Source organism: Pan paniscus, chromosome 19 (genome assembly GCF_029289425.2).
Source record: "Pan paniscus chromosome 19, NHGRI_mPanPan1-v2.0_pri, whole genome shotgun sequence".
Lineage (NCBI taxonomy): Eukaryota > Metazoa > Chordata > Mammalia > Primates > Hominidae > Pan > Pan paniscus.
Window position 1 is genome coordinate 22,405,157 of NC_073268.2, and position 17,405 is coordinate 22,422,561.

The window sequence follows — 17,405 nt, forward strand, 5'->3', positions numbered from 1 at the left end:
GTTCTGATTAATTTGAAGTGATAGCCTTAAAAGAGGAAGCCCAGGTATGAGGGACCCACCAGCCCACCCCTATTTTTACTTCGTGATGGCCAGAACATCACCATAGTATGAGGCTACTTTCCTTCTTGTGAGAGCCCCACCATCAGTATAACTGGCACTCTTGGCTAGTATTTAGCCTGTATTTCCTTCATTTCTAATTTCTTTTTTTTTTTTTCTGAGACGGAGTCTTGGTCTGTCGCCCAGGCTGGAGTGCAGTGGTGCGATCTCTCACTGCAAGCTCCGCCTCCCGGGTTCACGCCATTCTCCTGCCTCAGCCTCCCGAGTAGCTGGGACTACAGGCGCCCGCCACTACGCCTGGCTAATTTTTTGTATTTTTAGTAGAGATGGGGTTTTCCCAGTGTTAGCCAGGATGGTCTTGATCTCCTGACCTCGTGATCCGCCCGCCTTGGCCTCCCAAAGTGCTGGGATTGCAGGCGTGAGCCACCGCGCTCGGCCCTTTCATTTCTAATTCTTAATATTGTCTCCTAAACGTGCAGAGACAAGCACATGTTTTAAAGGCTAAGGAGGTTGTAGGTAGCAGAAGGCTTTAAAAAGTAGCACCTTACTCCTCCACTGGATGGTTTGAGCTGCAGGGACAGCTGCTCTTTGGCCTTCAGCTCACCTCAGAAACTAGAAATATTTATTTCAGGCTCTGTCCCATTGGCCACTGTGGTCAGGGGTGGAAAGCACCTGCCAGGTGTTGCCCTGAGATTGTCTGGGCTAACAAACTTTTCCACAAGCTTTGTGGTTGAACAGTAGCCCCCTCCTAACCCTATCGTTCCTTGGCGTCCAAACTACAGTAGGTGTCGAGTGCCCCCTGGGTGCGAACCTCGGTATTAGGCAAATAAGGGTGGTTGCTCTCCAAGGCGCTTAGCTGTCCCCCCTTCCCACTTTTTTTTTGTTGTTGTTCGAGACTGCGTCTCGCTCTGTCGCCAGGATGGGGTGCAGTGGCGCGCTCATAGTGGCTCACTGCAGCCTCGATGTCCGGGGCTCTGGTGACCCTCCCACCTCAGCCTCCAGAGTAGCTGGGACCACAGAAGCGCGCCACCACGCTTAATTTTTTGTACTTTATTTGCAGAGATGGGGTTTCATGTTGCCCAGACTGGTATCGAATTCCTGGGCTCAAACGATCCGCCCGCCTCAGCCTCCCAAAGTGATAGGATTGCAGGGGTGACATGCCACTGCGCCCGACCAAGGCGCTTAGCTTTCTATTGTTTTCACAACCACTTTCCTACTACTATCTACTGTTCCTATTTTACAAATGACAAAACTAACCGACAAAAGAGCACTGGACCGTGGGACCAGAGCACGTCCCTGTGGGGTAACCTTGAGCTGGTCGCTTGCCCAGGGCGGCAGCGGATGTCTGAAGCGTCTTCCAGTCCCAACATTAGACCTAACTCAAGGTCACCAGCGCTCAGCTGCGGCTGGAACTGGGTCTCGAAACTTGAAGGCCTTCTCTGCTACAGCCTTCGTTCCCGGGAGCAGAAAGAGGAAGTTTCTTAGCCGTGGGCACGCCGGCGCCTTCGCAGAGGCCCATGGCTTGAGGTCCGGCCCGGATGCGCAAGTTCCGACCTGAAATGAACTATGGAGTCCGGGAGGGGTCGCTTTGCCCCTCCGGAAGGCTTCCCCTTCAGCCAATCACCGTTCGAGGCCCGCCCCCGTCGCCGGAAGGAGCCGTCGCCCCGAGCAACTACAACGTCCGGCTTTCTGAGTTGGGTGGCGGGAAAGGCGATGAGTAAAGGCCGGGCAGAAGCTGCGGCGGGAGGTAACGGCGGCGTGGGCGCGGGGAAGACCCGGGAGGGCAGTGGGTGAGGAGGTCGGTTGAGTGGCCCCCTCCCCTGCCTTTCTCTCCGTAGCCGCCGGGATCCTCCTGAGGTACCTGCAGGAGCAGAACCGGCCCTACAGCTCCCAGGATGTGTTCGGGAACCTACAGCGGGAACACGGATTGGGCAAGGCGGTGAGGACCTTCTCCCGGGATTCCCTCTCCGTCGGACTCCCTGGATTCAGGCTGGGGTCGTGCCCTTTGGAGCCTTGGGCGTTTTCCACATCACTGGCTGGATTTCCCCAGACCCAGGCTCAGACTCCTCTGATTGCTCCTCTCTCCTCTGCCAGGTGGTGGTGAAGACGCTGGAGCAGCTGGCGCAACAAGGCAAGATCAAAGAGAAGATGTACGGCAAGCAGAAGATCTATTTTGCGGATCAGGTGAGGAGAACCTGCGCCGATTGTCACCCATGAGAGCCCGACAACGGGTGAATCTACTCCTAGTGTGAACTCTTTGGGGACAAGGCCCCCCATGGAAAACTCACCTGTCTTAGGCCACCATCCTTAAATCAAGGTGTGTACTCCTCTTGTTAGGATCCCAACTTCACGAGGTTTCCAGATTTACAATATGATGGATGACAGAAGATTCTGTATTGTTGCTACCAAGATCCATTTCCGCTCCAAAGCTCTTATTCCTTATCATCTACATTAGCAACACCCTCTGCCAAATGATGTTCCTCCTGCCTCCATCCGATTCTCTAAACACACATATCAAATTTATATTCTCCAGCCCAGACCTCCAGCTGGAATCTGTCAGGCATTAATATCAGAGTCAAAATTGCCACAGTAGAATGCCTCATCTTCCCCCCACCCCGGACTGGTTTCTTTCTAACATTCTCCTCCCCTAATGGAATTACTCTTCACCCAAACCAGAAACTTGGGAGCAATTCTTGACTTCCTTTACTAGTCAACCATCAAGTCCAGCTGATTTTTCCGTTTTTTATTTTTTTTATTTTTATAGAGATGGGTCTTACTGTGCTGCCCAGGTTGGTCCCAACTCCTGGGCTCAAGTGATCCTCCTGTCTTGGCCTCCCAAAGTGCTGGGAGGACAGGCGTGAACCACAGAGACTGGCTGATTTTTCCATTCTTGAATCCACTCTCCTTTCCATCTGCCATGGTTGCTCTAGTTCACGCCCTCTTTATTTGTTGCAGTATCCTCCTAACAGATCTTGGCTCTTCAAACATATCTTAAACTCTTAAACATTGCAGTCAGAATGATCTGTCTAAATACATCTGGTCATGCACCTTCCCTATTTAAAACTCTTCAATGGCTCTCTAGTGCTGCAAAAAACATGTAAAAGGCACCGGAAGACGCCCCAGCCAGCCTCTGGCCTCACCAATCCTCATTATTTTTCTATCCACGAACACTAGATAATTCTGATGTGTTTTACTGCTCTGTCCTTTGCATGTTGTCTTCCCTGTACCTGCTTCTCTTCCTGGCCAGCTCTTTCTTTCCTTGAGGATTTCACTTAGACATCACCTTTTCCAGAAATCTTCCTTGAATGCTCCGAGCTACCTGTTTCTTTTTCAGGCCCTTACCATTTTTGTTATTGTTGTTGTTGTTGAGACGGAGTCTCGCTCTGTCACCCAGGTTGGAGTGCAGTGGCACAATCTCGGCTCACTATAAGCTCCACCTCCTGGGTTCACGCCATTCCCCCGCCTCAGCCTCCCAGAGTAGCTGGGACTACAGGCACCCGCCACGAAGTCTAATTTTTTTTTTTTTTTTGGTATTTTTAGTAGAGATGGGGTTTCATCGTGTTAGCCAGGATGGTCTTGATCTCCTGACCTCGTGATCCACCCGCCTCGGCCTCCCAAAGTGCTGGGATTACAGGCATGAGCCACTGTGCCCAGCCTGGCCCTTACCTCTTTTGAGGCATGCTGTATTACAATTATTTTTACTTGTCTCCTTTATTCAACTGAAGTTCCTCTAGGGCAGACCCCATTTCTCAATTCATTTTTATCTGATCAGCACCTCCGCAGTATCTAACATCCAGCAGATATTACTCGTTAAACTGAACCAAACCACTTTTAAGGCTGACTTTCCTAAAACAGGCTGCATTGTGTTACTCATCTAAAGATAATTCTCTAAAGGAGGGTTTGGCAAACTTTTTCTGCAAATGGCCAGACAGTATTTTTAGGATTTGTGGGCCATATGTATCTCTTGTCATGGCTGGCTGTACAACTGCCACAACTACTCACCTCTGCCACTGTAGAACAGAAGCAGCTGTAGACTATGTAAATGAACGGGTGGGGCTGTTTCAATAAAATTTTGTTTTCAAAAACATGCATCTGGCAGGATTTGGCTTGCTGGCCATAGTTTGCTGGCCTCTGCCCTATAGGTTCACCTTGCCCAAGTGTAGAGTCCAGACTGCACTGGCTGGCATACTTTTTCAACCTGCTCCCCATCACCAACTGATGTGACCTCCCCCACCCCCACACTGATCCCCAGTGCAGTTCTTTTCTAGCAATGGCCCCTCATGAGAGAAGCTCCTCAGACTTACTGGAATCCCTTATCTACATGGATCCCAAGACCCAGCATAGTGGCTCATGCATGTAATCCCAGCACTTTGGGAGGCTGAGGCGGATGGATCACTTGAGCCCAGGAGTTTGAGACCAGCCTGGGCAACGTGGTGAAACCCCTTCTCTACTAAAAATACAAAAATTAGCTGCGCTTGGTGGTGCGCGCCTGTAATCCCAGCTACTCAGGAGGCTGAGGCATGAGAATCGCTTGAAGCCAGGAGGCGGAGGTTGCAGTCAGCCAAGATTGCACCACTGCACTCTGGCCTGGGCGACAGAGAAAGAGAGAGAGGAAAAGAGGGAAGGAAGGGAGAAAGAGAAAGAGAGAGGGAAAGGGAGGGGAAAGGAGGGAGGGAGGAAAAAGGAAGGAAGGAGGGAGAGAGGAAGGTGGAAAGAAGGATGGGAAGAAAGGACAGGAAGGAAGAAGAAAAGAAGTCCATCCATCCCATCCATCATGCTTCTTCACCTGTCCAGTTTCTATCTATTATGGAAACCCATGATCTAGGTTTCCCCACCGTGGGAACAATGTTACTTAACTGCTTCAGCCCAGGTAGTGGTTTTATCACTAAATGGGAAGATTTCTGTCCTAATCAGTATCCTGTCAACCTAGTAGCTTAAGGACAAGCATTAGATTTCAGCTTTTCTTTCCTACCTTTTTAGTGGGGCCGCTCCTTAACTGAAAACAATTTCTCAAAAGTACTCTCCCACTATTTCTGCAGACCCTCTGGAGAGTTTGGGGTGTGGCTGGTTCCTGAGCGTATCCAAATGGTGCCTTCCCAGGTGTGTGTTCCCATCTTTGTGCCTCACAACAGTTCACTTGTATTTTCCCTCTTTGTCTGGCAGGACCAGTTTGACATGGTGAGTGATGCTGACCTTCAAGGCCTAGATGGCAAAATCGTGGCCCTCACTGCTAAGATGCAGAGCTTGCAGCAGAGCTGCCGCTACATGGAGGCTGGTAGGACTGGGTAACCCCTCAAAAGTGCCCATAGGCTTAGGTTCATTCTAGAGGTCAGGAATTACTAAATGAATGGTTCAATTGACTGCAGCATCTTGTTGCAGCTAAGACCCCTTTGCTGGGCTCCCTTAGGCATAAAAAGAAATGTAGGATAACTAATGGCTTTTGTGTACCAACAAATGGACAAGATATGCCATTTGTTCTCCCTGCCACGATTATCAGTACACTGTCCCCACGTTTCCCTTTATTCCTGCTTCTTTAACTGGCTACGCCTAAGTGTTCAACCTCACACCCACGCTACTTGTAGATGGAGGAGGAAAGAAAATTAGAAGAATAAATAATCCTGTAAGGCTTAGTTTCCTGAGCATTTCCATGTGAGATGATAGATCCAGAGCAAGGTGGAACACCTCAGAGAGCACCCACTGGGAAAGACAGAACTCCTTCCTCAGGGGTAGCAAGTGACCCCAGGGGGATGTGGTTTCAGAGCTCAAGGAATTATCTAGTGCCCTGACCACACCAGAGATGCAGAAAGAAATCCAGGAGTTAAAGAAGGAATGCGCTGGCTACAGAGAGAGATTGAAGAACATTAAAGCAGCTACCAATCATGTGACTCCAGAAGAGAAAGAGCAGGTGAGCTGGAAGGCTGGAGGACCGCTGTGCAGGTCCAGAGTGAACATCAGGGCTGAGCCCCAGAGGGCTGCTGTGGTTCTGAGCAGTTAGAGGAACTTGCTTTTTCCTTCTAGGTGTACAGAGAGAGGCAGAAGTACTGTAAGGAGTGGAGGAAGAGGAAGAGGATGGTAAGTGTGTGGGAGCTCCGAGACAGGCCCTGGAGGTGCCTTTGAAAATGGCAGGCACCAGATCAGCCGCTACACAATATCACAAACTGACAGGCAGTGCCCAGTGCTGCCCATCTGAAAACGGGTGGTTTTATTTCTTGTCAGGCTACAGAGCTGTCTGATGCAATACTTGAAGGATACCCCAAGAGCAAGAAGCAGTTCTTTGTAAGTGGAGCTCTCTTCCTTCTTTGCTTCCCTGTGGTCTTATCCTGGTGACATCTCATTCACTTGTCTCCCTGTCTCACAGGAGGAAGTTGGGATAGAGACAGATGAAGATTACAACGTCACACTCCCAGACCCCTGAGGGGCCCACGGTCGGGACTGGTGGGGACTGCAGGATGTCAGAAGAGTGAGATGTCTTGCACTGGCTACCTTGTTTTTGGTTGGCTTTTGTTGTTGTTCCTGCTACTTTCACCTTTAAGCAGAGCAGTCAGGAGACAAGCATAAACCAGAGCACTGGGTAGAGAGGATGAGGGCTGGTGGCTGGGGGTAGACCCAGCCCATTTCATTGTCTAAATTGCAGTAGCTTGAGGTTAACATTTAGACTTGGAACAATGCTAAAGGAAAGCATTTGGCAATATTTATTATAATTTAATTTTATATAAAAATATTTAATTTCCTCTGGATAGTCAAACCTGCCAGATATCAAACCTAAGGAAGGCAGAAGTGAATTTGGAGAACTAGGGTAGAGACAGGTTGCTATAAAACGAGCATTTGGAGGGCCCACGGCTTCACTCAGGACCTGCTGGGCTTGTGTACCCCAGGAGCCCTTTTAAGTATCTTTTGTACGCTTTTCACCCCACCCCCAAGTCCTGGGAGAAATGCAGGCAACACTGAGACATGGGAGAGGCCAAGATATGCTTGACAGAAAGGGTGATTTTGAGGCTCAGTTAATATTTCAAAATTGTAACCGTAGCAAAACTGCATTGGTATTTAGAAAAATAAAAAATTTCCAGTATGTAGTGCTGTGTTATACCTGCCTCTGCCATGCAGCATCACAGCCTGTGGGAACCGGGAGGGCTTCCCTTACCACCCAGAGCAGAGGAGGAAGGTGATGGAATATGGGGTGAGGGGAGGAACCTGGTGGCCCCTCCCTGAGACGGCCAGAAAGCCCTTGGCCTCACCTGGGACTGACCAGGCAGCCCTAGTCTAGGCACAAGGTGCCCTTTCACCCTTCATGGCTGTGGGAATATTTCCTCTTACTTTTTCTCCCATACAGCTACTGCCAAAATGCCCAAACTTGGGCCAAATGTTGCCCAAACTTGGGCCAAATGTTGCCCAAGAGACCAAAACAGAGGAAAACAGTTTCCAAATCTATGTAGATCATGAGCAGAAATCTGAGGCTTGAATAAAGGGCTGAGAGGGCAGGAGCTCTTTGGGGTGTCCAGAGCAGACGCCCATCCCAGGGACTTCCATGGAGTGGGGGGAAGGCTGGGTAGGTTTGAGTTTTATCGTCAATATAATAAATTAATCAGAAGCTTTCACAAAACAAACACCGCAGCTCCGCTGAAGATAAAATGGGGCTGGGAAAAACCAAACACCAAGTAGAAACCAGCTGACCAGTGTGAGGTGTTGTAGTCCAGTCTCCCGGGCCCAGCAGTTCAGTGGCCAAGTAGAGATTCAAGGGCCTCTTGTTGGCTGTTCTGCAGGTTTCCAAGAACCGGTCAGTAAAGCTGGTTTTTCAATTGGTGTAGGACGCCAATCACAATCTCCCGCAGGGTCTGGCGAGGGCAGCAGAGGAAGAAATAGACAATGCCCAAGTCAACGCAGAGTAGTTTCCAAGATGCCTGCCTAGATCAGCCATGTACTTTAGAAAAGTGCTTTAAAAATAGCCCCCCGGGGGCCAGGTGTGGTGGCTCACGCCTATAATCCCAGCACTTTGGGAGGCCAAGGCGGGTGGATCACCTGAATTTCAAGACCAGCCTGGCCAACATAGTGAAACCCCGTCTCTACTAAAAATACAAAAATTAGGTGTGGTGGCACATGCCTGTAATCCCAGCTACACAGGAGGCTGAGGTATGAGAATCGCCTGAACCCAGGAGGTGGAAGTTGCAGTGAGCTGACATCACACCACTGCACTCCAGCCTTGGTGACAGAGTGAGACTCCGTCTCAAAAAAAAAAAAAAAAAAAAAAAGAAAAGCCCCCAGGAAGTACTGATGTCTGCAGTTTAATTTGAGGTGCTCCTGAAGCAAGATGGAGAGATGGAAATATAGTAAAATGTTTCGGTAAAATTTAGGGAGCGGGTATACGAGTGTTCACTGTGAACTCCTCTCAACATCACAATATGTTTAATGTGTTTCACAATAAAAATGTTGGGAAACGAGGCCAGGCACAGTGGCTCATGCCTGTAATCCCAGCACTTTGGGAGGCCGAGGCGGGTGGATCACAAGGTCAGGAGATCGAGACCATCCTGGCTAACACGGTGAAACCCCGTCTTACTAAAAAATACAAAAAATTGGCCAGGTATGGTGGCACACGCCTGTAGTCCCAGCTACTCGGGAGGCTGAGGCAGGAGAATGGTGTGAACCCGGGAGGCGGAGGTTGCAGTGAGCCGAGATTGTGCCACTGCACTCCAGCCTGGGCGATAGAACGAAACTCCCGTCTCAAAAAAAAAAAAATGTTGAGAAACGAACAAGAAATCTCAGACACAAGTTTAAAACCTCAGAAAAAGCAACTAGACTTCAATTAGAAGACTTAGTGCAATACCATTAGCACATCTCCATTATAAATAAATTTTTAAAAAGCTCTTGGGGCAACTACTTTAGGGGGCCTAAAGGTAGGGTCCCAGAATTTGCGTTTCCAATTCTGCTGCAGATGCCTGGGGCTTCCATACAGGGGCAGTGATAACATGAGCTAGACAAAAGCCAAGAGCTGGACTTCACATTGAGCTCACGTCACACTTGCCGAATGAAACCGTAACATGAAGATGTGGGTTAGACAGCAAAGAAAAGGGAAAATACCAGGGCCCTGAAAGCTGTAGAAACGCCCTTAAGATCTAAAAGCAGCTGCCATGCTTTTCTCAACAGCTGATGGCTTGGGCCACTTTGCTTGATGGTAGAGAAAACCGCAGACCCTGTGCCTATTGTTGCCCCATACCTGAGGCTTACAGTGCTCCTCGATCCAGCTGAAGACACACGCTGACAGCTCCTGGAAGCTGGCCACTGAGATGGAGGCATTGAAGGACTGGAACAGGGAATCCATGATGCCTTGAAACACGTTGAACTTGACCTGGTCAGAGACCTGGTCCTCCCCTTCATGGGGGTTGTCCTGGTGTGCCTTCACAATCTGCTCATAGTTCCTAAAAGCATGCAGGCCAGGGCTGAGGTGCTGCAGCAGCTCCGCCCACCCAAGAAGAATGACAGGACTATCCTGTGTACTCCCAGGAATGGCATCCCCAGAGAGCTTCTGGGTGGGGTTCAGTATCAGGGAGATACTGCTTCCAGGCCAGGAAAGGTGGCCCTCTCTCTCCAACCTTCCTTACATTAATCCAACAGGCATTTCCTGAGTGTCTGCCATGTGTAAGGACAGTTGGGGATACACAGTCCTACTGGCTAGCTCAGGAACTAAGAGTATTATCTGTACAGCAGTAACTGATGTGGCCTTTGAACAAGGGAGGGTGTGCAATGAAGTTGCCTCAGAAGTTCTGGTTCCCCCCATTCAGCACCCCTCTTACACTTTCATGATCTTTAGGGCGGTGACATCCTTGCGTAACGTGGACACCTCCTCCTCCTGCTTTTTCTTCTCCTTGTGCAAAAACTGAATGTAGTCAATGGCTAGGGTGGGGGCAAGAAAAAAAGGACAGGTACAGAAGTATTCTCAACCAAGAAGATAAGGCTGACTTTGTTCCCTTTACCCTAGACCCCAACTATCCCATGGCAATCACCACACCAAGGCCGAGCCATGGGTGGGTAGGAGGCACTGGCCTCTTCACAGCCCCTCTTGGCTCCATCCCCTCCAGTGCTTTCCCTAGCCATACTCTTTTGTAGAACGATGGCTTTGCTGAGCTTTTGGGAGCCAATGGAGAAGTCCTGCTGCTGGCAAGTGGGGACGATGGTCTGAAGGTCATCATAGCCTCTCTGTGGAAACAGCAGGGGAAATGGGTTCTTTAACCCTGAGAGATTAAAGCAAAATGGCATAAAGTTCCTCCATGACACCAAGTTCTATGCTCACAAACTCAACGGGGTGGGAAGGCTGCAAGGGAGGTGTTTGTGCCTGGGACTATACTACCTGCCCACCCCCTAGGGTGCCTGGGACTGTCTGAGAGGGTCAGGGCACAAGGAAGCTAAACTATGCAGGGCCCTCCTGCACTGGCTGAGGCACAGGCCTCCCTGTTCACCTTGATGGCGTCCCTCCTCTTCTGCTCAGCCTGAGTGTGTGCGCGCCGCCGCCGGTCTTTGTAGGACTCCTTGTAGGCCTCCTGGTGGTAATCACTGTCCTCGTCATCTACGCTCAGAGATGGGGGCAGGGAAAGGTCATCTTGGGGCCCAGTGGGGTCCAGCTAGCCCACCTTTCCCCAGCTGGGAAGAACCTGGTATCCAGAGAAGGCAGATGGACAGAACCACCTAATGTTCCAGATGAGGTGAAAGATGGTGAGACCTTGTGTCTGATACTTTGGCTCCAGCACCCCTGCGTGGATGGCTGGGGCTTCCCTGTCTAGGAAAGGTACTACAATTATGACATATCTGAGCCCCCCGAGGTGGGGGGGGATGTTACTGCCTACCTGTGTTGGGGACAGAAGAGGCACTGGTGGAACCGATGCTATTAGCTCTGGACACTACACTCCCCTTGCGGGTGCTTTCTACAAAAAGCCCTGGAAAAGAGAGGCCCCAATCACTAAGGGGTGGGGTGGGGAACATTGCCAGACCCTCAGACACCTGTAGGACACAATGGCTTTATTTATTTTTTTTTTGAGACAGAGTCTCGCTCTGTCGCCCAGGCTAGAGTGCAGTGGCGCGATCTCAGCTCACTGCAAGCTCCGCCTCCCAGGTTCACGCCATTCTCCTGCCTCAGCCTCCCGAGTAGCTGGAACTACAGGCGCCCGCCACCACTCCCGGCTAATTTTTTTGTATTTTTTAGTGGAGACGGGGTTTCACCGTGTTAGCCAGGATGGTCTCGGTCTCCTGACCTCGTGATCCGCCTGCCTCGGCCTCCCAAAGTGCTGGGATTACAGGGGTGAGCCACCGCGCCCGGCCACACAATGGCTTTCTTAAATGCTGACCTCTTCCCTTCAACCCAAAGCCAACCATACTGGGCCCCCCACTTCCTGCCAGACCACGCTGCAGTGCTCTGCTCCCTAGTGTCTACACTGCTCCATAGGCCTGCATGATACCCCCTGGCTCACAAACGGGCATGTGGACGTGATGAGGGTGTGAGTGATCAGCTGCTCCACTGAGTGGTGAGTGATCAGTTCCACCACTTCCCTGTTCCAGAGCAGAGGGAACTAGGTGTCCCCCTCAGTTGTTTTCTGCCCTTGTCCTTCAGCTCCTGCTGTCTCAAGCCAGGAACTCTGCTCAGGGACAGTGGACTGTGCTCAGGCGTGGTTGGCAACGCCACAAGAATCTAGAGAGCCTGGGCGGGAGTGTCCCTCTAGAGCTTAAGATGGGGCAGCTACTCACCGGGGTCCAGGCTGTTGTCGCTGTAGGCATACTCCACCTGCGGCACAGAGCACGGGAAGGGCCCGTCAGACCTCCGCCCCTAGGGGGAGGCGCCCCTTCCACTGCTGGCACGCACAGCGCGCCCCCCATTCCGGGAAGGCGCCTCTGTCACCCTGCGCGCGCGCACACACACAGCCCGGGGTGCGCGGGCAGCTTAATGAGTCCCCCGAGACTGGCACAGGCTAGGGCGTGCGAGTGCCTCCCCTGTGTATGATCCCTTCCGCCCCTACTCCACCCCAGTGCCCCGTTCCCCCGACTCGCGCGCATACGCCTCGTTTATCTCCCCACCTTGGCACACGCGGGGTGAGAGCTGTCTTCTCTGCAGCCCCGGGGGACGGAGAGCGTGGGGGACTTTGGGGACAGGAGGGAAGCCCCTCGTCTTCCGGCCCCCCTACGTGCACGAGCCCGACCCGCCCTCCCCTCGCCGGCGTGCGCGCCCACGGGGCTTGCCTTGACCCAAGGGTCCTCGGGAGAGGCGCCCGGCTCCGTCATCTTGTACCCACCGGACCGGAAACGGGCCAGCGGGCGGGCCCCCTGCGGCGAGGAAGCGGGTGGTGTTCCCACGTGACCCGCGCCCGCCAATCCGCGACCGAGAGGTGGGGCAGGGCGAAGCATCGCGCATGCGCGGCCCAAAGACTTTACTCCACGGTTCCAGCCGTCAAGGCCCGGCGCTTGGCCTGGCGCCAGCCTCCTTCGGGACTGCTCCCCGCCGTGCCTGCCCTCCCCGGGTTAGGCAGTGGAATGGCGGCGACATGAAGCGCGTTTTGTAAGATGGAGTCCCCTCAATTGGCTTGTCAGCACACCGCCGCAGATAGTGTGTGCACGCGCACTGTCCGGCCGGCTCCCCACGTTACCCTGAGGGCGGCCTCCCCGCGATCACCGGACCTGCACTGCTGGCCGGTGTGTCAGGAGCCGGGCAGAGAAGCCCCCAGCCACATCGTCCGACCCCACCAGGCTGCAAGCTCTGTGAGGGCAGAGGCCCCGCCTGGCGCGTGGAAGGCTGATCTTCCAACACCCAGCCCAGTGTCTGGCAGGATGCATGTGGAATGAACCCTTGCAAAGAACCTGCTAGCTAGGTTATGCGGCCTCTCATATTAAAAACAAAACAAAAACAATAAAACACGGCAGTACCTAGAAAGTCTACACCTTACTCAGAAGAACACAGCTGGTCAGTGGGAGGGCCAAAGCTCGCCTCTGGCTAGCCTCAAAGGCCATTCTCTTAACCACTGCATTGCCCAGGCTTCCAGCTCAGGCCTGGGCCCTGCACTTGTGGTTTAAGGATCCCAAAGATACTTAGGGGCATTGGAACAGGAAGCAGACACCATACAGGCAACATCTCAGAACATTCACCTTTAATTCTGTTACAGGTTCCAGTATTTGTGCTGGCCCTAGTCAGCTGTGGGTAAGAGTCACCCATGGGCAAGAGTGGGGAGGGGACTGCTCCCCCACGAACCACATCCTCAGTGTTGGCCAAATACCAGCGTGTTGGGTAGGCTTCCTGTGTCCACCAGGCCTGGCCATGTCCTGCACAGTATAGCTTGGACCTCTGGGCCTGAACCAGGGTGAGCATCAAGGCCCCCATTTCTCCTCACCACGGGGTCGCTTGTCAGCTCCAGGAGCCAGTCTGGCCCCACTGAGAACTTTTCAGTCGAGGGCCTGATGAGTCTTGGGAATGCGCTTCTGCAGGAGGGCCCAGGCTTTCTCCACCTTCAGACAGGCCAGGATGTTGGGAGGAAGAGAGGGCAGGGTCAGGCAGTACCCACTGGAGACTCCTTCCCCACAACCCGGCCTTGCCCTGGGCACCAACCTGGCGTTGGGTGATATGCGGCTCCCACAAGGTGCTGAGCACCACGTGGCTCTGTTCCACAAGCTGCTGCCCGCTCATCTGGCTCTGCAGCCGGCTTTGAGCCGCGGCTTCACTCAGGCCATCCCTCTCCACAATGCGTCTTACAGCCTGAGCACAGACGAGACATTTGTCAGGAAGAATTCCAGCTCACAGGATAGGATCTGCAGTAGGGATGGCGTGGGGGGTGGGGCGAGATACCTCAGTCTCAGGGATGACAGCAGTCCACACCTCATGGACCAGGTTCTGCCAGCCGGCTTCAAGCAACACAGCGGCATCAATCACGCACACACGCTTTCCTGTGGGGAGACCCCAGTCACCGCCAGCAGTGCCGACGTTCTCCCAGGCAGAACACAGTCCCAGGGTGAACAGACAGTCCCACGTGGGGCAGGGAAGCTCCCAGGGGAACAATCAGCTTAACTGTCCCCTTAGCTGTTCCCATCCTCCCTCCCACTCACCCTCAGCCACAGCCCGATCCATCTCCTCTCGGGCCAGCTTTGCGATAATTGGCCACATAATGTCCGTGAGTATCTTCAGCTGCTTCTGGGGAGGGGAACAGAGGGCAGAGGTTACCTTCTCTAGAAGAGGCAGCCAGCCCGAGCAAGGTGGTGTTGGGAACAGATCAATGGAAATGGCATTCTGGGCCAGACCAGAGAGGTCCACTGGACCCTGACCCCTGGGTCTAGTAGCAGCTTAGGAGCCCTTAGGAAGTTATTGTTTACCTTATTCCCAAACACCCGGCTGCCTAGGACCTTCCTGTTGATGATGCCATCTTTATGGAGAATATCTGGACAACACAGACAGACAACTGAGCACAGAGGCCTGGCTAGCTCCTCACTCCAGGCCACTTTCAGCCTTCCCCAGTTATTACCTGTTCCAAAGGCCTCCACCACAGGCTGGTAGGCAGGGCCACCTGGGGCATAGGCCCGATGACCCAGGTGGTCACTGTCAATGACAAACGCCCCCAGGCCCTTCAGTCGCTGAGCTATTGAGCTCTTCCCAGAGCCACTGATGCCAGTCAGCCCAATTACATAGAGACACGTGGGGAGCTCTGGCCTTTCCTGGGGATAGGTGAAAGGGAACCCACAGTTACTGGGGCCCTCAGCCTCATGCCTGGGGCTGAGCCCCTCAGCTTCTACTCTCCAGCATTGCCAGGACACCAAGCAGGAGGGAAGGAGGGAGAGGAGCTTACATATGGAGGCCGAAGCAGGTTCCCCAACATTCGCTGGCGGAAGCTGGAGGAGCTGACTTTGTCCTCTTCATTCTCTGTATGTCTGAGGTCCTTCAGCAGCTGGATCTGGTACAAAGCAAGTTCCTCCAGGTCCTGGGGTAAAGAGGAAAGGGTAAAAAGAGGGAAGGAGGGAGTGAGAGGAAGACCCTGACATCCAACCTGCCCCCCCATCCTCCCCTTCCTACCCAGGCTCCTCCTCCTCCGACTCAGCGGGCAAACTGAGAACCAGTTCCTCCTTGCTTCTTCCCACCACCCTGAGCCCCCACTTCTCTCCTCTGGGGCCATGGTACTTCCAACAGCCCCCTCAAAATGGCCTTCCCCGTCCCCCATCCACTCCCTCTGCCAGTCTCCCTCAGGGGTTACATTCTCAAGGCGGAAGCGGTTGATGGCCATCCCCCCACGATAGGTCTCCTCGCTGACCACCAGGAACTCCAGGGAGGGGTCAGAGCCAGCGGGCCCATAGGGGTCCAGCAGGGGGATGACATCAAAAGTCAAGGAGGGCTTGATGTCCACCAGGAACTCACTCAGATGTTCCACACGTTCTGTATAAGGTTGGAGCAGCTCAGGGAGCAACTTGCCTGGGGAAGGAGCCCAGAAGAACAGTGAGATCTTTTTACTGGGTAGGAGAGTATGGGCCAGTTTGGGAAAAAGTGTCCCTAAGTACAGTATCCCCAGAGGGGGTGGCAGAAAGGGTTCAACTGGTAAGGCCTATGGTGATGGTGAGGGGAGCATGAAGGTGAAGAAACAGGCAAGCACAATAGTCACTCCAAGGGCTGGCATGTGTCCAGAGAATAAGCCACCAGGAAACCACTCCAGAGAACAAGCAGTGCCAGAGGGCATCAGAGGCAGATGGAAAATTCCAAGACCCATGCCATGCTTGAGTTTCCTCCTCCTGTCTGTGGCACTGCTACCTGCAGCTCACTCACCCATTCATTCCCAGTGTCTCATTAGGGTGTATCACCTGGAAAACTTGCTAAAATGCAGATCCCTTTGCTTCACATTTGGGGTATTCTGATTGAGTGGTGACTGGACCACATGCTGAGAAAGCTGTTCATTTGACAAAATGGCCTTAGCACCAACTGAGTGTCAACCACTGTGACATTTGGGAAGGGTGGGAAGTAATGAATGGCCCTACCCTTCCTTGATCTCGGCATAAGGGTCGGGGGTGGGGAGATTTGGGGATCCTCCACCCTAGTCCAGGGTCCCTCTTACTCACTCTTCAACAGATCTTTGTCTGCTACTCCCACCACAAGCTGCTCCTGGGCCAGGATGCACGCGACACTGAGCAACACCTTGTGGGCGTTGTGCAGGCGGTCAAACGTGCCACCGACAGCGCCACGGTAGTAGCCACGCACCGGCTGCTTTGGAGACCTGGCCACGGGGGAAGCTGGCCTGATCGTGGTGGGTAAGGGGACATCCAGGGGCTCCACGGGCACTTCTCCTATCCCATAATCGGGGTATAGCAGCACCGAGGCCAGTCGCGGACAACAGCTGTAACAGCTGGTGGCGTAACGCACTAGCTGCTGTTTGACCGGGTTGTACTGGCTTCCATCCAGGGTCTGGAAATCTGTCAACACGACTTCTGGCGGGTGGGCGAGATTCTGGACTGAGGTGGGCAGGGGAGGGAGAAAGGTGCTCTTGGTTCGGATATTGGTCAGTAGGATTCTGACGTCCAAGTGCCTGTGGACGTCGGCGCCAGCATAGAGGTGCGTGATGAAATCAAGAACCTCAAACGTGGCCTGCACGGGGCTGGACTGGGGCTGAGCCGGGCCCTCCAGGCTCATGCCCGGCTGCAGGTGTACATAGAGTGTGTGATTCACCAGCCGGGCCGCCGAGGTCAGGATGGAGGCCAGGCGAGGGGCTAGGGAGGCCAGCGGCGTCGTCAGCACCAGGAGACCCGACCGGAATACGGCCATGCTGCCCAGGCCTGCGGACAGTCAGGGAGACGAGACGACGGTGACTGAAGGGCCTGCGGCCGAGGCAGAGGCCTGTATGGGACCTTGGACCCCAGAGAAGGAGGCCTGGAGCAGGGACGGGGTTTCAGTGCTGACCGACAGGAGCCGGGGGAGGGGATGGGGCCTGGTAGACGGCGCCTCGGGGCTGTGCTCTAAGCCTTGGTGTCCTCATTTCTCAGACGGGGCGGTGACTTCGCTGAACTGAGTCGAAATCCTGGGAGGGGGAAACTGGACAGGAACCCTTGTCACAGGGCTGGGGATCCAAAAATCCTGGGCCCTCTTGCTAAGCTGCACCAGGGTCTTCAAGGAATCGAAGAGGGAGGCTAAAGGGGGACGCTAAAGCTCACGTCGGCCCCCTACTCACTGAAACCTCAAGGCCTGGGTTCCACTTGCACCACCGCGGAGGCTTCCCTGGCTGCAACCCGGAAGCACTAACGGAGAAAGCGCAACTCGAAACTACGGAAACGGAGGAAGGTCAAAAGTCTCGACTTCGCTTCAGCGCGGGATTCTCACGAGATTTCCAGTGGCATGGGCTGTGTCCTGCTGATGGGGC

General features: G+C 53.4%; 3 protein-coding genes across 7 annotated transcripts; 1 reads left to right on the top strand and 2 right to left on the bottom strand.

Moving 5' to 3' along the window:
- Positions 1-64: 64 nt before the first annotated feature.
- Positions 65-7,126, top strand: PSMC3IP (PSMC3 interacting protein). The gene is made up of 8 exons (XM_003813899.7): positions 65-1,804; positions 1,896-1,996; positions 2,152-2,241; positions 5,221-5,332; positions 5,817-5,962; positions 6,076-6,129; positions 6,274-6,333; positions 6,416-7,126. Exons 1-8 carry the CDS (start codon positions 1,624-1,626, stop codon positions 6,470-6,472), a joined length of 801 nt encoding a protein of 266 aa, XP_003813947.2. The 5' UTR covers positions 65-1,623; the 3' UTR covers positions 6,473-7,126.
- On the bottom strand, positions 6,727-12,611 carry MLX (MAX dimerization protein MLX). Of its 4 annotated transcripts, none has more exons than XM_003813894.5 (8): positions 12,274-12,611; positions 11,785-11,821; positions 10,890-10,979; positions 10,506-10,612; positions 10,146-10,245; positions 9,843-9,942; positions 9,266-9,467; positions 6,727-7,889 (listed from the first exon to the last, which is right to left on the bottom strand). In XM_003813894.5, exons 1-8 carry the CDS (start codon positions 12,436-12,438, stop codon positions 7,833-7,835), a joined length of 858 nt encoding a protein of 285 aa, XP_003813942.2. In that variant the 5' UTR covers positions 12,439-12,611; the 3' UTR covers positions 6,727-7,832. The 4 variants fall into 4 exon arrangements, with proteins under 4 accessions (XP_003813942.2, XP_003813943.1, XP_003813944.1 ...); XM_003813895.6 differs by having other exon boundaries at positions 12,112-12,346; XM_003813896.5 differs by lacking the exon at positions 10,890-10,979 and having other exon boundaries at positions 12,274-12,395.
- Positions 12,612-13,160: 549 nt separating this feature from the next.
- On the bottom strand, positions 13,161-17,280 carry COASY (Coenzyme A synthase). Of its 2 annotated transcripts, XM_008966496.4 has the most exons (10): positions 16,949-17,280; positions 16,114-16,824; positions 15,261-15,475; positions 14,859-14,990; positions 14,538-14,727; positions 14,389-14,453; positions 14,125-14,209; positions 13,868-13,965; positions 13,631-13,777; positions 13,161-13,530 (listed from the first exon to the last, which is right to left on the bottom strand). In XM_008966496.4, the coding sequence occupies exons 1-10, from the start codon at positions 17,022-17,024 to the stop codon at positions 13,468-13,470; spliced, it is 1,782 nt and encodes a 593-aa protein (XP_008964744.3). In that variant the 5' UTR covers positions 17,025-17,280; the 3' UTR covers positions 13,161-13,467. The 2 variants fall into 2 exon arrangements, with proteins under 2 accessions (XP_008964744.3, XP_063455103.1); XM_063599033.1 differs by lacking the exons at positions 13,161-13,530; positions 13,868-13,965 and having other exon boundaries at positions 13,693-13,830; positions 16,949-17,264.
- Positions 17,281-17,405: the final 125 nt, after the last annotated feature.

What these genes read in the sequence shown, in the direction of transcription:
- PSMC3IP (XM_003813899.7), top strand. Translation starts at nt 1,624, where the DNA reads ATGGAGTCCGGGAGGGGTCGCTTTGCCCCTCCGGAAGGCTTCCCCTTC. An exon ending in GGCAGAAGCTGCGGCGGGAG is followed by an intron (nt 1,805 to 1,895) that starts GTAACGGCGGCG and finishes TTCTCTCCGTAG; the next exon opens with CCGCCGGGATCCTCCTGAGG. An exon ending in AGAGCAAGAAGCAGTTCTTT is followed by an intron (nt 6,334 to 6,415) that starts GTAAGTGGAGCT and finishes CCTGTCTCACAG; the next exon opens with GAGGAAGTTGGGATAGAGAC.
- MLX (XM_003813895.6), bottom strand. Translation starts at nt 12,315, where the DNA reads ATGACGGAGCCGGGCGCCTCTCCCGAGGACCCTTGGGTCAAGGCAAGC. An exon ending in AGAGGAGGGACGCCATCAAG is followed by an intron (nt 10,246 to 10,505) that starts GTGAACAGGGAG and finishes CTGTTTCCACAG; the next exon opens with AGAGGCTATGATGACCTTCA. An exon ending in AGCCATCGTTCTACAAAAGA is followed by an intron (nt 9,943 to 10,145) that starts GTATGGCTAGGG and finishes CCCCCACCCTAG; the next exon opens with CCATTGACTACATTCAGTTT.
- COASY (XM_008966496.4), bottom strand. Translation starts at nt 17,024, where the DNA reads ATGAGGACACCAAGGCTTAGAGCACAGCCCCGAGGCGCCGTCTACCAG. An exon ending in AGACAAAGATCTGTTGAAGA is followed by an intron (nt 15,476 to 16,113) that starts GTGAGTAAGAGG and finishes CTCCTTCCCCAG; the next exon opens with GCAAGTTGCTCCCTGAGCTG. An exon ending in GGTGGAGGCCTTTGGAACAG is followed by an intron (nt 14,454 to 14,537) that starts GTAATAACTGGG and finishes TGTGTTGTCCAG; the next exon opens with ATATTCTCCATAAAGATGGC.